This window comes from Pempheris klunzingeri, chromosome 9, assembly GCF_042242105.1.
Source record: "Pempheris klunzingeri isolate RE-2024b chromosome 9, fPemKlu1.hap1, whole genome shotgun sequence".
NCBI classification, from domain to species: domain Eukaryota; kingdom Metazoa; phylum Chordata; class Actinopteri; order Acropomatiformes; family Pempheridae; genus Pempheris; species Pempheris klunzingeri.
Window position 1 is genome coordinate 5,237,333 of NC_092020.1, and position 14,083 is coordinate 5,251,415.

The following is a 14,083-nucleotide window of genomic DNA, read 5'->3' on the forward strand; positions in this document are numbered from 1 at the left end:
TTGAGGTGGAAAAGTTTCACGCGATCAGTTAGCCCTGCCTCTGTTTTTTTCCTTTTCCTCTCCTTGTCTCCTCTCTCCTCCTCAGCCTCCCATTTGAAATATTCTATTACTATGTGCGAAGGGTCAGGTCAAGCACAGGAAGCCGAGCTGATTGGTTCTACTCGGATATCGGTGGGCATGTGTGACCAATCGCTGCTGCCCAGGGCTTTCCCCCGGCCTCCATCTGCTGCTGCTGCTGCAGATTCGTGTGTGTCTAATCGTTCCAGCCCAAGGCTTTCCCCAGTTTCCACTCACCTCTTGACCATTGCTTCCTGTCAGATGTGTTAACGCTGCTTTTAATCAGTTTTACTGTCTCATGCACACACATACACACACGCGCCGGTACAGCTGGCCCTATCCATCCCTGCTCTACAGAGCACGCTTCATTAAGATTTCACCGCAGCCCATCACCCACCCCGGTATCTCTTACAGTCAAACAACCCGTGAACAAGGACATGTAGCCCCGTCTTTTACTTTTTATTGAAGCTGTCTGCCAGTCTTTGTGTCTGCACACATGAGTGCAGTATGGAATGTGTGCCACGCTTCATTATTACATTATAGTTCATCACCTCACTCAGGCGGCTGTTGCCTCAGGCTAAATCAAACAAACAAAGAGTTCTCATTTATCCCATGTGCTTCAAAACTGTGAAAACACTTCATATCTGTTCAGCTTTTCCTGGTTTGGCTCTGAAACGCTCTTTGGATCTGTCCCAACAACTGTTGGATGGATTGTCATAAGATTTGATTTATTTATTTATTTATGTTCCCCCTTTAGGATGAACTGTGCTAGCTTTGGTCAGCCCTTAATGCCACTTCTCAAGTACCACTATCAAGTCAAAACTAAATAATAATACTTTCTTTACTATCTTCTTGTACGTTTCTATTAACTTTTTAAAATATTACACGCTATTTCAAAACAATGAAGTATTTCTTCAACATGATATTTTGTTTTATTCTTATGTTAAAATGCAATTGAAATTAGAAATAATAATTTAAACCATTCATGGTTGTATTTACTCTTCTTATGTGTAATGTACACACTTTCACCTAGTTATTTCAGAATTAGCATGCTGTTACTGCAGTGCGTCTCCCTCGGCTGGTTGTGTAAGTTGACTCTGGGTCTGGCAGTGAAGTTGAAGGAGTTAATAAGGTGTTCACTCTGTAGTTGTTGACCACTTGACTCTCCCCTGATAATGAGGGAAACAGGAAGAGAAGAGATCTATTAATAGGATTTATACCTCTGGAATTACATTATTATTATACCAGTGGATGTGACTGTTGGGAGTGTGTGTGTGTGTGTGTGTGTGTGTGTGTGTGTGTGTGGTTCATATGGTAAAACACTCTGCAGGTCTGCTGTTAGTCACACTCCCGCGTCACAAATTGAATTAGCGTTGACAGCGCACAGCGCCAGCCGCGTGTATGTGTGTGTGCACTTGGGGCACTAGCTGTTGCCAAGTGGTCAGTGTGTGTGTGTGTGTGTGTGTCTGTGTGTGTGTGTGTGTGAAACAGAAGAGAAAGAGGGCCTTCCTCCCTGAAATCAATTAGGCAAGTATAGGTCTGTAGTTGTGTGGGTAAGGGGGGCACATCCTGTAGAGGGCAACCCAGACAGACAGCACCATCTGGGGCAGCAGGCAGGTCGACCCTGGCTTCAGACATGAAAGAAGCAGGGCAGGGATAAGAGGAGAGGAGAGTACAGGCCAGCCTTAAATCACTCTTTTCTCTCCTCCCCGTACCCTCACCCCAGCCCCTCATCTGCCATCCGATACATCAGCCACGGAGCATCATTCTCACTCAATCACTCTCCATCTTTTTCCTTATTCTCCCCTGTCTGTGCTGTATCTGTCCCAGGAGTGATAACCTGTCATACACAGGAAGCAGAAAGAGGTAAAAACGATCTATCCCTCTGTCAGAGATAGGGGCAAAGAGAAAAAGAATATCTCACATCTCTTGTTCCAAAAGGCTTGATTTATAGGTGCGTATTAAATAAAACCAATGCCAGAGAGTGCCTCTCTCTCTCACTCACTCTCTTATTCTATCTCTCTCTCACTCATACACATGCACCTGTAGAATCCCCCTCAGGTCCATCCGACAGGGAGGAATTAGCAGACATGCTCTCTCTGTTAGGGGGAGGGAAGGCCCCCCGTGTGATGGACAGCCCGGGTCAGAGTGTGTGTTGTGTTTGTTGGTCATGAGCGGAGTGCTGACAGCCCTTTTCCAGCCACGCTGCACTCACAGCACACACAGCTCCACTGATGACAAAACAATAAGCTTAACAAGAACGGGTGAAAGGCAGAGAACGGCAATAAGATAACAATTATGCCATTATGACAGCAAGTTAAACTTATGGAGGGGTTAGTATATACAGGAGCAGCACTAAATGCCCAAGTGAGTATGGCAGTGATGGAAGAAGTAATCAGAGCCTTTAATCGAGTAAGAAATACTACAATGTGTAACACTGCATTTCAAGAGGTTACTACAGGTGTATTAACACATGAATAGCATTTTAATGTAGCTGCTGCTGTGTTCAGATCATTTGCTTCTGTAACACATCAATATAGAGCAAGTCCACCACAAGTTAAAGTCCTGCACTGATAATGTAACTTGTGCAAAAGTACAGCAGTATTCACAAGAAAATATGCTTCGATTATCATAATGTTGCTGTCCAAAGATATCTGGTGGTTTTTAATCTTTCAGGAAAACTCAATGGTTACGTCTTCCTTTATTGATGAAAAAAAGTTCTACTTCTTAAGATAAATACACCATTTAAAAACCCATTGGATCACAGGTGTCACACAGCTGAAAACAAAGGTTTTTTTTCTTAGGCATTAGAAATCTGATGACAAAAAATAAGTAGACTGTCCCATCAGAGTTATATTATTATATCAGTGAATTGTTATTGCTGTTGCCATAGATTTAAGCACTGCTTTGATATTTTAGTTGGTTGAAGTGGATCTCATTTTAAATGCTTTATATATTAACTACTTATATTAACCTGAAAGGTAACTAGTGACTGTTACAGTGAAATAAGTCTAAAGTCACTTTCCACACTTTGATACGGAGCTGTTTTAGTTCAGAGTGTGTTCACTTCACAGAGGCAGGAAAAGTGAAAATAGGGAGGTGAGGTGTGAGTGAAAGTGCCAGAGCTGTTTGGGTCATTAACACGTTTTCTGATAATGGCATGAGTGTGAGGCCCAGATGGAGCGCTCAGAGGAAACCCCAAAACACACACACACACACACACACACAAACATGCAGGCCAGGTGCCAGGCCACATGTTAAAGCAGTCTGTCCTCCACTCACTCACCTCTGCTCCTGTAAGGCAGGGGCCTGTCAGGGAGCACATGCCTATGTAATGCCTCGGTGACCCGTGTCTACACACACTTGTGGCCAAACTGCAAGCAGTATGCATACACACACACACACACACACACACACACACACACACGCACACAAAGCAACATGCAAATCCATGGAGGCTCCTGGTTCTGTCAGCACTTCTTTGATCTAATGCTGCAGAACAACAGAGGAGGATCTGAGACTCTTGGCCTGTGTTTAAAACTGACTTGTTGATGTTTCCAGCAACAGAGGATGTCTTTGAGATAGAAGGGAAACAGTGGAGAGACGAGAGGAGAGGAATTTCACTGTCCAGGAGGCAAAATATAGTTTGACTGAGCATCTTATGCCTGCGCGATATTGCAGTGGAAGAGCGCTTAATCACTGTTAAACTGCCCTTGCTTTTCACATTACTCACTCAGTGTAATTCAATTTCAGCCACAGCTGGTTTCACTTTCAACTTTACAGCTGAGCTCAGTCACGTCCCATAATCTGACCTGATAAATAACCAGCTTTTATTGAGTTTGCAGAGAAAACAGCGTCCAGTATAAACCTTCACAAGAGACTCAGAGCCAAGTACAGGCAAGGCTGGAGGGCACGAAGCCGACTGGGCAAAGGAGTGTGTGTGTGTACGGGTGTGTGCATCTGGGTGGTTGTGAGCGAGTGTATGGCAGCTATTATTAGGAGATAACTGACGTGTGTGTGTGTGTGTGTGTGTGTGTGTGTGTGTGCGTGCGCTGTGTATGTTAATCTAATGAAGCCAGAGTATATTTACACGTCCCAACGCTGCTGAGCTTCTCCCCTCCTTCAGGATGCCATTTCACATGATTGGAAACAAATGACTTCAGGGTCAAATTTCTCTGCCTTTACGGCCTGTCAATCACTCTGGAGCGGCCCAGAAACGTCCCTCCTCGTGTTATTACAATGTCGAATCAGCACAGTTTCCATGTTATTCCAGCCGCCACCTTCAAGAGGATTATGTTGACACATTATCAAGCAAATTAACAATGTGGGGGGATGAACGGCGTGGTTAATCATTGACAGGCCGATAAAAGGTTAACTCAACATTGGTTTTCAACCAGCTTTGGGGTCTAACAAGTTCTTAAACAGAGGTGTTGTAAAACAGATGTTTGATAAGACAAGAAAGACTGTATGAAATATTCACAGTATAAGCTAATAAAATAATGAATAAGCTTTTCCAAACTTATTTATAGGAATAATTTGGTAAATACGCTCATCTGCTTTGTTGCCAAGAGTTAGATGAAGATTGATACTCTCATGAAGCTAGTTAGCTTAGCCTAGCATAAACACTGAGGAAAAGCACAAACTGCGCACCAGCACCTCTACAGCTCACTAATGTTATATCTGTTAACATGTTATATCTAATCCATACAAAAACCAGAATGTAAAAATGAAGGAAGTTGCTGCACCTCGCCAAGAAATAGTCTACCACGTAACACACCCTAACACCACAACCTCGTCATTTTTACATTTCGGTTTTTATGCTAATAAAACAAATAGGGTAACATGTGTTAATGATTGTGGTTTGCCAGGCGTGTTTCCCCAATTTCCAGTCCTCATGCTAATTTGAGCTAACCAAAGTAGCTTCAAATGGAGCGTACTTCATCTAACTCTAAGCCAGAAAGCTTAAAAATACTTCCCATAATAGTAAGCTGTGTTAATAAAATCTGTTTTAAGTTGAGTGCCCTTATACATTGTTTGGCTACTCGTTGTTTCATAAAGCACCATTTGCAGGCCTACTTTTGCAAAATGTATGTAAGTCCTAGCCTGCAGAAACACTCTAATCAAAAGCTAATTTTTCAAACTTTATGCTATTACCTCTCACAATGTAGCATAGCAGTATTTAGACGGGGGTATTACACTCTCAGAGCAACAGGTGCAGAGTCCAGCTCTCCTGGTATGAAAGCAATTTGTCTAATTGAAAGATCAGGAATTAGTTGGGAGTTTAAAGTGATTGTCCGACACAGCCAAACATGGAAATGACAGACAGTATCAAATAACCAGCACAGATTATATCCGTCTGCAGACAAAGGGCAGGCTGTTTGATAGCAGCGCACCTGACCGCGCGCTGAAACTCGGGCCATCCCCTGCCTGAGTTCCTCAATTAACTCCTTCCTGCTATTTCCACGTCCAGCACGCATTAGCTCACTGCCATGCTTGGCCATGACAAGTAAATTGCTGTTTGGTTATGACCGTTTGTCGGGAAACAGGCCATTTCCCCCGCTTTGCCTAAACCGCTGTTCCTAGCTCTGCTTAGAGGGAGGCAGGGAGGGATGGTGCAGGGTTTGGAGTCTGAGCTGAAGGCAGGAATTATCACATCAGCGGCTGAACGGGCGTGCCCCCTTTGGTATGGACAAAAAAACTCTGCGTTATGTTGGCCCACAGTAGTGAAAGGTTCTCATTCGGTACACCAGAGTTCACTTTTCCGAAGGCCTTCCACATGTCTCCGAAAAGTCATGTCTTCACACAGCAGTATTGATTTACTGTTGATCCTGGAACAGCGTCTTAACAGTGACTTCTATAATGATGACACAGCCGCTTCAGCACATCTTAGAGGGCAAGGAGCCTTATTCCGATCTCATTATAGACTGCGCCTAATAAAGGCCTCTGTAGAATAACCCTTTCACCTCCATGCGTCTCTGATTAGTCCTGTTATTGGTAATAAAGTACAGGAATGGAAACTGGCCGTCTGAATCTTGGCAGCTGTTGTTCTTCCCCTAAAATCACAGGGAGACCTGATGAGCTCATGCTATTAGTCAGGGGTGGCCTAGCCTGACACTGAGATTCAGCTGAGTTTAGAGCTAAAGAAACACAAAACACGCTTTTGTGCAGCACAGTATAATTTCCAACATCATGTCTGTCCTATCGCAGGACCACTGAAGTACCCCAAAGGAGATTTTTTGCATAATTTCTTATTCAAAATCACTTCCTGTTGCAAAATATCACATATGTTTTACTTTGAAATACACTGTATACAACATGGAAAAGGCATTTCCTCATTCACTTTGTTTATACACTCTGCATGGAACAGGAACATTTTGAATGCTGGTGTGTGATCTGACAAAAAGTATGAAAAATACATTAAAGAGCGCTTATGGTCAGTTAAACAGCCATTCATTCATATTTATATCACATACCTCAGGTCCTCTTTGGTAACACCGCTACATCGTGTGAAGTAGGAAAACAGGTTCTGCCCTGCAGTAAAGAAACTTGTGTTTTCTGTTCCAAATAAAAATCTGCTTCCTGTCTACATTCCTATTCACTCCAATGTTTGGCTCTAGCTGAATATGCACAGTGAAGAGGAGCAGCTCATGATCTGCCTCAGGGTCAGTTTCTGTACTGGTAAATCCAACACAGTGTACAAAACCGTTTTTAAATACCGAAACGCCCCCACAGCAACAGCTCTGTCTGTTTTGCTCCTTTGAGTCTTGCTCGAATAGAGAGCCGGCCCTCTCTGTTTTGTTGCAAGAAGCTCTGGCTTGTTACACTCAATGGGCCGGAGCCTAAAAGTGTGGTCCAGCTGTCAGAGGCAGTGGTTGGTGGTTGGGTGCCATGGAGACTGGCGCAGCAGACATTCTGTGGTGTCTTCGGCTAGTTTGGCGTGCCGGGAAATGGCTGTGAGTTGGGGGCTCAGGGGGAAGCTGTAGCGGTAAAGACAGTAGGGCCCCGCAGTGTCAGAGAGATGAGGGAACAGAGAAGGCCCCTCAGTGCTGAGGGGGCTGTGGAGGGGGAAGAGGCAGGGGGAGCTCCCCGCAGACCCATGAAGACATGGATCCCTGCAGTGGGGAGGTTTCTTCGCCTGCAGTGCTGAGAGCAGCGGGAGGTCTGTTAGCGGAGACAGCGGGGGCAGGCCTCTCAGTCTGTCCGCCCCCAGGGAGGAGAGGGCTCTGCTGGGCAGCGGGGAGGCAGGTGAGGTGGCGGAGGCCTTGCCGTAGAGTGGGAGAGCGAAGGTGTGGAGAGCGTGGTCCTGGCAGGAGAGCGCGGAGACGGAGAACGGGTGAAGGGACGAGGAAGAGGAGAAAGGGAGGAAGCTCTTCACACTGCTGGTTGGCGACCCTGAGCCTCCTGTCAAAAAAAAGGAGGATGTCAGAAACTTGAATCGTGAAGACAGAAACAGCAAAGAGCAGAGACGTAATAAGAGCTGCAGCACTGCACCTTGGAGCTGTATGGTGAGGGGCTTGAAGTCCAAGCTGAGAGGGCCTCTCCAGGGATACGACTCCAACAAGCCATCCAACACTCCCCTACGCACACAAACACACACACACACTTACTGTAAAAGCACTGAAAATGTTATTCCAGGTATTTAAATATTGGGTCTGAGAGGTGTGAAATTCTGCACTACACAGCTCAGCTTCATGTGAAGGTTTTATGTGTGTCAAATGTCAGTGGTTGAACCTTAAATCCCTCTTGGGTCTTTTAGTGGAGTAGCCCCTGAGCTAAAATAAGTGTCGCTGTTTGGTGAGGTTTTCCGTACCTATTCCTTCCTGGATCTCTGAAGCCCTTGGCGAACGGGTTCCTGTCGATCTTTAGTTTTGTGATCTGGCCCAGGAGAGAGGAACAGACATGGGTTAGAGTGAACGTGTCAACCGCTGATGTGTTAAGCCAACAATGAGCTCAGCTTTATAATGGCATGGAGAGTGGCAGGGCTGTCCCTCAGGGACTGCATCTCCCAGCAGCACCTAGGGCGATCAGCCATGTCAAACAGGGTTCTTGGAGAAGGGGGTCGGGGTCGTGCGGTTTTATTTGGTGCTTTAATGGGCTGTGGACTCCAGCAGTCGGCCCAGTCACTGCTCGTTACTGAGTTTCTGTAATAATACGTTCGCTGATCGTAAAATGAGCCCTGATGAAAAGAGCTGGCAGTCCCCGCGGACGGCTCTGTTACTGGAGGAATGGTAGCCAACAGCGGGGTCAGCCCTCCTGCACAGGAACACACACACCCGCTCTGAGCAACCGGCCCGGCACAAAACCAGGACACTGCAATTTATGATTTTGCTGAGGCGACAGAGAATTGGGCCCCATCACCTCCATGCTGTTCAGTTTAAAGCAGTTTTAAGGTGTTGATTGGATCACTGAGGAATATTACAGTCTCTGTGTGCGTGACCATTGAAATACTTGGTATTTGCTTTTTTAATGTTTCCGGTGAATAAAGGGTGTAGAATGTAGACATGCAACATTATGTAGCACATTTCTACATTATTTCCACTCATGGAAGAAGCATCCAGATGCTAAAAAAGAAACAATACCACACAGTGAAAATACTTCACTACAAGTAAAAATCATACTCAAGTAAAAGTTTGTATTATCAGAAAAAAAGTCAGTGTTTTTCTATCATGTGTGATATCTCTAGATTAATATTACTGCTGGATTAAAGTTTATGTTGCATTTCACTGCTGTAGATGATTAAGGCTGTGGTCTTTTCAATAAATTTAAATAGTTTAAATCTGCAGCAATGCATCATGGTATATAGGACCGTCATATGTCTGTGGCATCGGTGTCCTGTGAGAACCACTTGTCTCTAGACTTTCACCTGTGTGACCATGCTCTGTCCACCTGATCCAAAGGGATTTGAAACTGATTATTTTGCTTAGAAGTTGGGGAATTTTCTCAACTCATAAAGAAAAACTTTCACCTTCTTTCAGTTCACTAGAATAAAAATCTAATTCTAAATCACCAGAGTTTTACTCCACAAGAAGGGTATGACAAACTAATCTGAAAAGTAACACAAGCTGTCAGACAGATGTAGTTGAGTAAAATTACAATATAGAAGGTAGCATGAAATAAAAATACTCAAGTAAAGTACATACACCTAAAATTTGTACTTGTACTTAGTTAGATTCCACCGCTGAGTTTTTTTAATTTTTTTAAAATAGAAACAGAAATTCAGTAATTTAAAACAGGCAATAACCAAATATTTAGAATATACGGTATTCTTCGGTGCGTTGCTTGTGATCAGGTTACAGAGTGGTTTACTGCTCTGTGGGATGAGTTAAGGCTTCAGAGAGCGGTACCTGCTGGTTCTGATAGGCTGTGACTGTGGTGAACTCCGTTTCTGGGAAGGAGAAGCTGTGCACTCCTTCAGCAGGCAGCGACTGGATCTGTGACAAGTCCATCCGAGGGTCGTGCCGGATGATGTGCACACGTGGCTTGTATTTATGCATCGACTGAAGGATAATCTGGGTGGGGAGATGAAGATGATATTTGAAATGTTACTGAAGCTCGGTTATATCATTATGTTTAAGGTGAATTGCAGACACAGAGGTTTAATATTATTATCACGTCATCTGAATGTTGTCTTTCCATTGAGCTGGCTAATCATTTGGTGTATGAAATCTCAGGCAGTAGTGAAAAATATCACAATTTCCTGAAGCACAGCCATCACATTTTGTCCAAAAACCAGAGGATGTCCATTTTACTATCACACAAGACAAAGAGGAGCAAGAAATCTGCGTGCTTAAGAGACTGGAATTAGAGAAAATTTGTCATTTTGTGGCAATTAAATTTTTAATTTTTTTTTATTTATAAACTCCATAAAAAGGAAGTTATCCAAACAGCTGCCATTAATTTTTCTGTCAATTAACTATGAGATTAAAGTGTTTGAGTTCTGCAGTATAAAGTCAGTTTGTCAAATAGTTCGGGGATGTTGGTAAAAATTTAAGAGTCTCAAATCATTTAAAAAAAAACAACATTTAAAATCATGTTGTTCTGTGTGCACTGACATATTAACGGCAACACCTGACATGTTATATGGTTATAAGTTACTAACAAAATATAACTTACAGCATTTATCTACGAAAACACAATGATACCTTGCACAATACTATCACATACAATAATATAGATGTAGCTCAAATGTGATATTTAATAAATAATAACTAATAAAACATCAAATATTATTCGCTTGGTGTATCATACAAATATTAACTACTTTCATGGAAATTGGTATGATGCAGCAAATGCAATAATCACATTTGGTGCAATCGATTTTGCTTATTTCAATAAAAAAAAAAGTTGTTAGTGACTAAAACTGATTTCCCAGAATTTAATTTTTGTAGTTTTCATTATTCCTCTCATTTGGCATAATTGATTTATTTCGTAAAGTCAAAGTAAAATAGTATTTTAAAATGAACAGTTTGAGCTCTTTTCCCTTTTACCTGTTAAGGAAGAAGCCAAATAACAATATACATGATAATCCAATGTCATGTGTATTATATATGGTTTCATAGAAGGCAGATATCTCCAAAGCAGCTGGACTGGCGAATTTAATGCCAATATGTTTCAGCTTCAAAAAAGCTAAGACTTTCCAGGGATACAAAAAGATGAGCGAAATAACAGCGCCCAAAGAGAACATACAAGATGGTAAAATGACCACAACAACATCAGGGATTTTGAGGCTATTTTAGAGAACCAGGCTTGAGCCGAAGTGCAAACACAGTCTCCACATTCCCCCGCCGTATCCCAGAATAATGAATCCTCCAAACACACGAATTCCACGGTGTTTTATATAAACACTTGGATCAAGTGAAAAGCCTCCTGTAGCCTCCCCAGTCACCACATCTGTGACATCTGTACATCCCTGGACCTCATGCAGGAAGTTCTGGAGCTGAGAAGGATTTCCACTTCCTTTATCCCTAAAACACATACAGGCTTCCCTCTCTGACAGCAATATGACAGGACAGACTGACTCTGCTGATCCTTCACCATTATATTTAGGCCTGCCACTGTCAATACAGACACAGCGACAAATACAATCTGCAGTCATGGTATAAGTCAAAACATTAAAATACATAATAAGACGTACATAGTAACACATACATACAGAATAATATTAATCAGGAAGACAGTTTCCCCAAACAGGTCTCACCTGTAGGTCTTCTGCAGACATGGTCACTGTCTAATATCAGAGAGGGGAACAGCGCATGCTCTGATGGGTTACCTACATGTCCCTTATCGTCCATCTCGTTGTTGGTGAGCTTGACCCGGTCAAAGCTGATGACCTGACGCATCCACGTCTCTCCTGCGCACGGCGAGTCCGGGTGCACGTAGAGTCTGGGAGAGATGCAGGAGTGGTCCGTGTTTCCAGCCACCATCCACTGCGAGCTGTGGTACACATACCTGCCGGGGGTTATCAAGGAAGCAGGAAGTGAGTAAACACACGAGTAAATAGATAGTGGGTTTGGTTATTTTTATACACACACACACACACACACACACACCTGTAACGTTTTGAGTCCACGGGCATGACGTCCATTGCGATGTAATACTGCTGGCACGGGTCCAGATTGCGCACTTTTACGCGCACTGAGGGAAACATTCTCCTAACGAGAGGTGGGAAAAGAGTCATTAGAAACTTGACATGTCTCACGTCTGATGCCTTTTTAATTAAACCTCCGTCTAAGCTCTCCTAAAACAGGCATCGTGGAACCACACAGACAGGCTGAAAGGTTCCTGCCTGCAGCGGCCAAGTTCAGAGGGAAGTTCAGGGACCTCGTGGGGCCAGGAGGGCATCTTCACTGCCGAGATTTATAGCGTGCGCTCCCCGTAATTGAATAAACGGAACCTAGATTTCAGCAAGTAGTTATGTCCCAATAACTCATTTCTAGGGGGGGGGGGGGGGTTCTGTAGAAAAACACGCACATAGCTACCTATCAGACCGCAAATTGATTTATTTAAAACTGAAAGATACATTTAATTTAACCGAGCGTGTCTCTTTATCCCAGGGTTTCATTATGTAACCTGCAGTCGTGGATCACATAAAAACACGTAAATTAAGTCTTCTTTAAAATATTTTGTTGAACGATTTAATTCAGTGACAAAATATAATAATGTTCAACAAAACCTATAAATCTGCCCGATATATAATGTGCACTGTTTCTTTTTTTTAAAGTATTATTCTAAAATATCAGTAAAATCCTAAAGATTATTAATATTCCTGCATGTTAGCCCAAACTTAAATATAGGTAAACACTAAAAACAGCGAGGCTACAGTCTCTGGTGTGCAGTCGATTTATTGTTCGATTACTCACTTAATTTGTTTACGAAGTATAAAAGTGACGGTTCTGCTGCTGACTTCTAATCAGCCGGTTTACACCTGATAAACGCGCACCTGTGACCGCAGAACAGTTCATGCAAAAATCAGAAGCACTCTCCGTTGTATTCATGCGTAACAGACCGTTTAACATGGAAACTAGAGGAGAATTATAACGGACTGACAACAGATCGGACACTTATCGAAAGGTTTGTGAGTCGTATGTGAGGCCCGGGCTGCAGAGCACGGGGGGGCCTGCTCTGATCTCTGTGATTAAACTGACTTCTGTAAAGTTTTTCTTTATCATAACTGAGAAATATTTGTAAGTGTAAAGGACCGGGTCCAAAATTAAATCAGATGATATGGGATGTTTGTTTCGTTTTAGCTGACATGTCTGGTTTTTACACCTAAAATGAATGAAGACCAAATGATATATATTAACAAAGCCAAAAACTACCTGTAGAATATTTGCTGTTTATCTTCATATGCAGACGGACTAATAAGTTTGGAGTTTTAAAGTTTTGCAGGATACAAACGGTGCATAAAGTAGGTAAGGGATGGATTCAGCCCTCTTTAGAATTCCTCCACATCACTGTAAAATCTGTCTTTAACATCCAGCTTTTGTACCTGCCCGCTTTGGTGATGATCATCTCGGTGCCGATCTCATAGAATCTCTTCCACAGCTCGGAGCCCTGCAGCTCGACCCGGACCTCTCTGTCCGGGCGGCAGTCGCTCTCCCTCGGCTTGTCCTCCTCTCCGCTGGGGTCAGCCTCTTCGGCCCTGGATGTGACCGTCTGTCTCTCCGGGTCACAGGGGGTGTCCTCCGTCCTCCTCGGTGCCGAACCTGCTTTCTTCGTCTGGCTGACTGGATACTCGTTCAGGCCTATAAAGAGACAAAGACTGGGATGAGCCTGGTGATATATGTGAGACATTTTGTTTTTCAAAACTATTTACAAGTTAGCTGCAAGTTCAGCTTTTGTGGATCTTACTAGTGTATAATCACACAAAAGCTACGTTGCTCCAGTTTGCCAGATAACATTGGACACATTTGCTTAAACTTATTTCCCCTCTAAGATATTTTTATGTGACCTTTTTAAATTTGATTAAATTAAAGACAAAGACATGTACAGTTAAGAAAAAGCAAAGCAAATGAATGAAATATAGGTTTTATTTAGCAAAATAACTTGGGGTCTGTTGTTCCATCTTGTGCGTAAAACCGTGGAAATTCAAACAATGAGATGGAAAATCCATCGGTCTCACCGGTGAAGATGCTCGTGTCGCTGCCGGTGTCTCCAGCTGAACTTGACTCGTGTCCCTCCGACACTTTCATCCTCTTGCACGGTTTCCCGACCAGCGCCTCCACCGAAAACGCGTGGGCCCGTGAACTCAGACCCTGCATCTTGGCGTCAGATCCCGTCTTTCTGCGACTCGTATATCCGTCTGAACTTTGACTTTGTCCCGCAAAGGGTTCAGAGTCCCGGCTCATTTAGGGCAGGACGCGGCAGAACAGGCAGCAGAAGCAGCACCTCAGGGAGCCCCTCTTCTCTCTCGGCGGCTCCGTGACGCTGCGTAATTGATCCTGTGCGTTCCCATGTGTTCTCCGTGACGCGCGCCCTCATCCAAAATCCTTGATTACTGGCACGCCTCTCCTCCTCACTACAATAT

The 14,083-nt window shown here is 43.5% G+C and overlaps 1 protein-coding gene across 1 annotated transcript; it reads right to left on the bottom strand.

Annotated features, from left to right (window-relative positions):
• Positions 1-6,916: 6,916 nt before the first annotated feature.
• On the bottom strand, positions 6,917-13,826 carry tbx22 (T-box transcription factor 22). The gene is made up of 8 exons (XM_070837228.1): positions 13,679-13,826; positions 13,046-13,301; positions 11,607-11,708; positions 11,331-11,505; positions 9,402-9,566; positions 7,868-7,932; positions 7,549-7,634; positions 6,917-7,458 (listed from the first exon to the last, which is right to left on the bottom strand). Exons 1-8 carry the CDS (start codon positions 13,815-13,817, stop codon positions 6,917-6,919), a joined length of 1,530 nt encoding a protein of 509 aa, XP_070693329.1. The 5' UTR covers positions 13,818-13,826.
• Positions 13,827-14,083: the final 257 nt, after the last annotated feature.

What these genes read in the sequence shown, in the direction of transcription:
- tbx22 (XM_070837228.1), bottom strand. Translation starts at nt 13,817, where the DNA reads ATGCAGGGTCTGAGTTCACGGGCCCACGCGTTTTCGGTGGAGGCGCTG. An exon ending in ATCATCACCAAAGCGGGCAG is followed by an intron (nt 11,709 to 13,045) that starts GTACAAAAGCTG and finishes ACCTCTCGTTAG; the next exon opens with GAGAATGTTTCCCTCAGTGC. An exon ending in CCTCACCATACAGCTCCAAG is followed by an intron (nt 7,459 to 7,548) that starts GTGCAGTGCTGC and finishes TTTTTTTGACAG; the next exon opens with GAGGCTCAGGGTCGCCAACC.